The 7,118-nt window shown below is 47.0% G+C and overlaps 1 protein-coding gene across 1 annotated transcript; it reads right to left on the reverse strand.

Annotated features, from left to right (window-relative positions):
• Window positions 1-1,951: 1,951 nt before the first annotated feature.
• On the reverse strand, window positions 1,952-5,348 carry LOC117320971. The gene is made up of 2 exons (XM_033875458.1): window positions 5,132-5,348; window positions 1,952-4,992 (listed from the first exon to the last, which is right to left on the reverse strand). Exons 1-2 carry the CDS (start codon window positions 5,346-5,348, stop codon window positions 1,952-1,954), a joined length of 3,258 nt encoding a protein of 1,085 aa, XP_033731349.1.
• Between the last annotated feature and the right edge of the window lie 1,770 nt (window positions 5,349-7,118).

Raw genomic sequence — 7,118 nt, forward strand, 5'->3', positions numbered from 1 at the left:
TATGGACATGGCAGGAACTAGTGACAGGATGGATTGTTTTTCCATCATGAACCTTGTGTTTGTTTCCACATGTTGTCGGTCCATATGTAGGATTGAAACCTCTCAATGAAAGCTGACAAAATTGAGAATAGGTAAGAAAATAAAAAAAGGTATAAACTTCATCAAGTTTACACTAATTTGAGTTTATTACAAAAATTGGGTATCCTGAATGTAATATACCTAGAAGTATTTTAAAAACATACAGATTTTCATGATGATATTCAGTAGACCCTGTCTAAACTGGCTCTGCTCTCCAGATCTCTGTCTAAACTGGTCAAATAATTCAGTCCCTAGACATTTAATATTCTTCTTTAACTAAAGTAGTTTAACTTTGTCTAATCCGGACTCTGTCTATTCTGTAATCCGCCATATTTCAAAAACCCTTAGTAAATCAGCCCTGTGTAAACCAATGTTGGCTCCTTATCTGTGTGTATACATTAATTACATACCGTATAACTCAACTATATCATAGTTCTATTGTACATGTAATGATATAAAAGAAGACTCTCTACAGTCCCAAACTCTCTACAAACCGTCCAAATTATATAGTCCCAATGGAGTTCGCTTTAGACAGAGACCATTGTACAATGAAACAGGATAACTCTTTGTTGTTTTTCTTTCTATGAATCTTCATTTCATTTTAACACAAAAGGGGCATTGCCTGGTAGAAGAAGGTAAGATAAAATTTTAAAAAATCTGCAAATCTGTGGAGCCATAATTTTGCGTTCTGATTCTGAAATAGGTGATTTTTACTGTGCATGGATTAATTATAGATGTAGCACTCTTAGAGCTTGCCTTAAAAGCACAGAAGTTTATAGGCTATTCATAGTACATCTCAACAGCACATTGCTTATACTAGCACAAAAAGAAATATTGATTATACTTATAGGAGAAGAACTTTCAAAAAGCACTACGGAGACAAAAGTCTATAATATATTTTAAGGTGTTCATGTGGCATATGGTTGCTGGAGATAAAATGAAAAATAAATGTAGCTTTTGATGAGAAATGGATATTTCTGTAAAATGAGTTTTAAATTGTGTTAACTTGGAAATCAAATGCCATATGAGGATAGATATGCCCTAGCTGGTAATTCTATTGAGAATTATACCTCCACAGTACATGTGACTGAACCTTTAGGAAGTTAAATCTTATACCAGCAATTAAGACCAACTTATCTAACTTACCACTAGTCTGAGTAAAATTGCTTTAACATTTTGTTGTCACATTTATGAAAAGGTCTATGACACTGTAGAGTACAATTCTGCTTTTGGAAGTTGATTGTGGATAGTGAACTTTTTCTTACACATCAAGGACATAGTCAAGGACAAATTGCCAGCTGTACAAAATATCTCATGGGCATCCTCTGGGAAGGGCCGCAGTGGCTGAGTGGTTAAGGTGTCCTGACACTTCATCACTAGCCCCCCACATCTGGGTTGCATTTGAAGTCTATGTGAGGCAGTTGCCAGGTACTGACTGTAGGCCGATGGTTTTTCTGGTGCAGGTAAATTTGAGGTTTTTGTAGTAAAACCAATGTTTATGATATAATACTCACCACCATATAGATAATAGCGTATCGCCTCCGGCAGCCCATAATTTGCATAACAAAAATGAAAATAAATATCCCGTGAGAGGACCCTTAATGCCCGATACGAACGCACCGCGCATGACCCAAAACCTCACTTCCGCAACCAAATAAATTGGATGAGGAGACGAGGGGAGGAGGGTGGGAACTCTAGTATATGGTGGTGAGTATTATATCATAAACATTGGTTTTACTACAAAAACCTCAAGTTTATTTCAATAATAGCTCACCACCATATAGATAATAGCGAATTTGTCTTACCGTAGAGGAGTCTCCGAGGACAATGACCTCTTGAAAAGACCGCAACAAAGACATCAGATAAAAACCCCTTAAGGGTCTGGGATATTTACAATAAAACTCTTTAAAAACAGAAACCGCAATGGAACCTCCCTAAGGATTGACTGGGGACAAGTGACTGACTGAGCAGTGACAAGAGGACCCAGAGAATATAACCCATCTGCATGGGAGGACAGCGACCGCAGATAGAAGTCTGCAAAGGTGTTGCGGCCTCGCCAAAAGGCAGATGCCATGACCTCATCATATGAGGTTCCATTGAGAAAAGCCCAAGAGGCAGATAGAGCCCTAACTTCATGTGCCCTAACCCGAACACTGTCACGAGTCTCTGCAGTAGACCCCTCATAGGCTTTCTGAATAGTTTCACAGATCCACCTGGAAATAGTCTGAGAAGATATATCAGACTGCTTTGCCTTGATGGACAAGAACAGACGAGGTCTAGGACCCTGCCGCCCCCCCTTAGTTTTATCAAGATAAAACTTCAAAGCCCTACAAGGACAAAGTAGCAGATCCTGATCATTGGGACCAGAGACAGCCTTTAAGGCAGGAATCTTAATAGGATCTGGTGAAAAATTGGGAACCTGGTTTTTCGCCAAGAAGGAGGGGTCAGTGAGAAGGGTCACTAGGGAATAGTTTCGTGACCACCTGAGACATGACGGAGAAGAAGAAAGAGCATGTATTTCACTTCTCCGCCTACCTGAGGCAAGTGCAATCAGGAAAACAGTCTTCCAAGAAAGGAACTTAACAGAAGCAGAAGCCAAAGGCTCATAAGGAGACCTTGTAAGAGAGTCCAAAACTAAAGCCAAGTCCCACTGGGGTGTCAAGATTCTTACCTTAGGCTTCTCCAACGAAAAAGACCTGAGGAGATTAGAGAGAGTGGAACATGTTCCAACATCTGAACGACCCCGAAAAGAAAATACATTGGCTAAGGCTGAACGATAGCCTCGAATGGTGCTAGGCGCTAGTTCCCTAACCTTAAAAAGGTAGAGGAAAAACTCCGCTATTAACTGAATAGAGGCACCGAGTGGATCAATCTTCCTGCTGATACACCAACTGCAGAAGACTGACCATCTGGACTCATAGATGGCAGATGAGGAAGATCGAATAGATCTTGTGATGCCATCGGTAACTTCTGCAGAAAAGCCTGCCTGCAAGAGACAGACCGAGATAGCCTCCACGCGTGAAGGTGTAGGTGTTCCGGATTGGGGTGAAACTGTCTGGATTTGGGCTGGCTGAGGAGATTCCACCTGGCCGGAATGGCCAAGGGGAGATCTACCAGCAAATCCAGAAGAGCCGGAAACCAAGGCTGTCTGGGCCACAGAGGTGCTATCAGGAGAACCGAGCAATCGTGATTCCTGACCTTGTGAAGTACCCTGCCCAGGAGGTTGAATGGAGGGAAGGCATATGCCAGAAGACCCTCCCAGCTCAGGGATAGAGCATCTACTTCCCAAGCCAAAGGATCCGGAACTGGAGACACGAACGTCTGAATCTGGAAATTCAGAGCTGTGGCAAACAGATCTACAAGAGGAGTCTCCCAAATCATGCAGATGGCCCTGAATATAGACCTGTTCAGGGTCCATTCTGTGATAACTGGACTCCGTGATCTGGATAGCGTGTCTGCTAAAACATTCAGGTGCCCTGGAAGATGCCTCACTGAGAGGGACAGACCCATATCCTGACAAAGAAGAAGAATCCTGATAGTGAGGGCACATAGCTTGTGAGACTTTGTACCCCCCTGATTCTCCAAATAAGCTACCACTGTAGCATTGTCTGTAGCCAGACAAATGGACTGATCCTGCAGCAGAGGCTGTAGGGACTGAATGGCTAGCAGAACTGCTCTCATCTCCAGCACATTGATGTGTTCCTGGAGTTGAGCCCCCTGCCAGACCCCTGAACGACACTGACCGTTGAGGTAGGCACCCCAACCCGTCATAGATGCGTCCGTATACAGAGTTACTGTAGGGGACGCTCTCTGAAGAGAGACGCCCTTCAAAACATTGGCCTCCAAAGCCCACCACATGGCCGAGGCCTTGACGGAAGCTTCCAATGGAATCCGAGCATCCCACTCGAGGGATGCAGGTTTCCATTTGGAAAGAAGAAACATCTGAAGAGGGCGAATATGGAGCCGACCCAGGGGTACGACATCCGAAAGGGAATTGAGGAATCCGAGAAGCCTCAGAAACCACCTGACCTGAATATAGTCCAGACTGTTGAGCAGAATAACCAACTCCTTGGCTTTCTGGAACTTGGACTGAGGAGGAAGAACGAGGCCCCGATCCGTAAGGAAACGGTTTCCCAGGAAAATGAAGTCCTGGGATGGAAGAACCTCGGATTTCTCCCGTGAAGGGATAAAACCTAGGCGTAGAAGAGTTGTCAAGACCGACCTGGTGCTGCAACGCAGAGAGACTGGGTCTATATGCAGCATCAGGGAGTCGTCGAAATAAATATGGATATCTACTCCGCGACTGTGTAAATAGCCCACAACCACCTGAAGGAGCTTGGTGAACACCAAAGGGGCGGTGGTCAGACCGAAGGGCATGGCCTTGAACTGGAACACTCTGCCCTGAGAAGTGAATCTCAGGAATTTCCTGACCGATTTCTTTATCGGTATATGGAAATAAGCGTCCTTGAGGTCGATTGAGGTCGCCCACATACCTGGAGCTACCGAAGTCAAGATACTTCGAGGTGTCTCCATTTTGAAGTGTGGCGAGACTACATGCACTGAGGTCTATAATCGGACGCCAGGCCCCGGATTTCTTCTTGACAAGAAACATCCGGGAGTAAAAGCCTGGAGTCCAGAGTGACCTTGGAAGCTCCTCCACAGCACCCTTGGCTATCAAGGAATTGACCTCGTCTAAGAGGGCTTGAGCCTTCTCTACATCGCCTGGTGGAGGAAAGAAGATAGGGTCCACAGACAGAGGAGGATCCTTCAAGAGAGGAATACCTAGACCCTCGGAAACCACCGAAATTGCCCACTTGTCCTTGGTGAGCTCCTTCCATTCTGGTAGGAAGGAGGATAGACGACCCCCGACGGGCAGATCTGGCTTTGGAAGCTGGAGACCTGACCATGGATCGTCTAATGGGGAGGACAAGTGACAATGAGGAACCGAGGGCCTGAAAGAGTCAGGAACTCTGTCCCTTCTTGCTGGGATTCTTCTTTCCACCCCTTCCCCCTCTGTGACTCTGACTGCCCCGACCCCGAGAAGAGTGCCCACCTCGAACAGCCGAAGCTACAGGAGGCTGAGTCTGAGTCTGAGACTGAGTTGTCTGAGCACCCCTCTTAGGCTTACCTGGACGCTGCACCCGGCCAGGTTTAGGCTTAGCCCTAAGCTTCTCAAGCCTAGCTGAAGCCGCCTTGTCATTGTTGACTCGGTCCATGACAGAGGTGAGAATACCTCCAAACATTTCTGAGCCAGACAAGGGAGCAGTCATGAGATCGGAAATGAATGGCTCACCTACAGCTAGTCTGGGCTTCAGAACTGCTGCACGGCGGGCCAAAACAAAATCAGCAAGGTAGGCTCTCCTCAGAATGAGAAGATGCTACGAACAAAGCAGAGGAAAAAGAATCTGCATAAGCCAGCACATGAATGGCAAGACGAAGCAGTCTTTCCATGCGACTATGCTCCTTAGGAGATAAACGAACAATATCATTTGATCTCCCAGGCCAGCGATGGTCTAAGATAAGATCCACCTTGGCTGGAGTAGGTTCAACTGAGGAATTGTGCACAGAATATCGAGAAGGACTAAACCCCTCGATATCGCTAACCCCCAGAAGCAAACCAGAAAGATCCTGCTTCCTATTAGAAGAACCTTTGGCCTGCAGAACCTTTTCAATTTGGGCCAATGCTGAAGAGACCATAGTCCCTTCAGCCAAAGACCTACCTGATGCCTTAGCTTCTGGCTCCGAGGGAAGAAAGGCACTTAAAGTTGAAGTCCTTTCTGGGAGGCTAGAAGCAGAGGGAGGGGGACAAAATTCAACTGCCAAAAGGGAAGCAACCTCCAAACGAAGGCTACGAAAGGAATCAAGATTCCTCTCTGCCTGAGATGCAGCCAGACCTAAATCTGAGTCGGGGTTATCAGCCTCAGAGTGAAAAGACTCATGATCTGACCCCTCGGTAGGTACTGATGGGAGCCATGAGCGAGTCTCGGCATCCACATCAGACCCAGCATCCAACGACAGAGTGTCCCCATCATCAGGCAAAGTCAGCTGACCAACATCCTCAGTCTCGGACTCCTCAAAATCCATATCCTCAGTCTCCTGAAGATCAGTTTGAGGAGACTGGCCAAAACTGGAGGTTGACCGAGACACAGTCTGGTCTGGAGCCTCCATTCTCCTACACTTAGAAGCAGAAGAAAGGCCAGCACTAAGATGAGAGAAGTTGACTTTACGCTTAACCCTGCTGGGAAGCGATGACCTGGGAGTCTCAGCCAATGTCTTCGAGGGACGGTGAACCCTTTTAGACTTAACAAGGCGTGAGCGAGAAGGGGGGGGGACCCAACTCAACACCTGACTGATTATAGACAGCTGAGGAAACCCAAGGTTGACCAGTGTAACCTGGAAAGGTTTGACCATACCCAGGGTATGGAAATCCCATAGACTGGGAGGGGCCCCAGTGTTGGCCGAAGCCAGAATACTGGGGAGAAGGCAACATTCCGACACCCGCAGGACCAGGAAATGAATTGCCCCCTACTGGAGACCTGCCTGGCCAATATGGCTGAAAATGGCCAAAATTGCCAGGAGACTGCAAACTACCACCTAACCCGGGTGCAGAATGAGGGTAGGGATAAGGTGGGGGATGCCCTGGAGCACCCATAAACCCCACTGAGCCAGGAGCTCTAACTGGAGGAAGACCAGATAGAGGCAAGGCAGACCTAGGAACCGACGGGTGCATAACCCCGGAACCCAAACCAGACTCAAAATACGGTAAACCAACGCCTGGGAGTGAAACAGAGACACTCCCAGCTCCTAGTGCAGCCTCTCCAGAACCACCGTAAAAACTGGCAGTACCAGCCGGCCTACTGTCAGTGGGTACGCCGGCACCCCTCAATGGGGCCCGGGTCGCATGACTGGCCTGTTCGGTAACCATTCCGCTAACGGAGATGGTACCTGGACACTCGCTCCCTTCGACCTCCAAGGAGATTCCCGGGTGAGTGCCCTTCTGATGACCGATAGAACCCAAAGGCCCTACCGCCTCAGAAATA

This window comes from Pecten maximus, unplaced genomic scaffold, assembly GCF_902652985.1.
Source record: "Pecten maximus unplaced genomic scaffold, xPecMax1.1, whole genome shotgun sequence".
Lineage (NCBI taxonomy): Eukaryota > Metazoa > Mollusca > Bivalvia > Pectinida > Pectinidae > Pecten > Pecten maximus.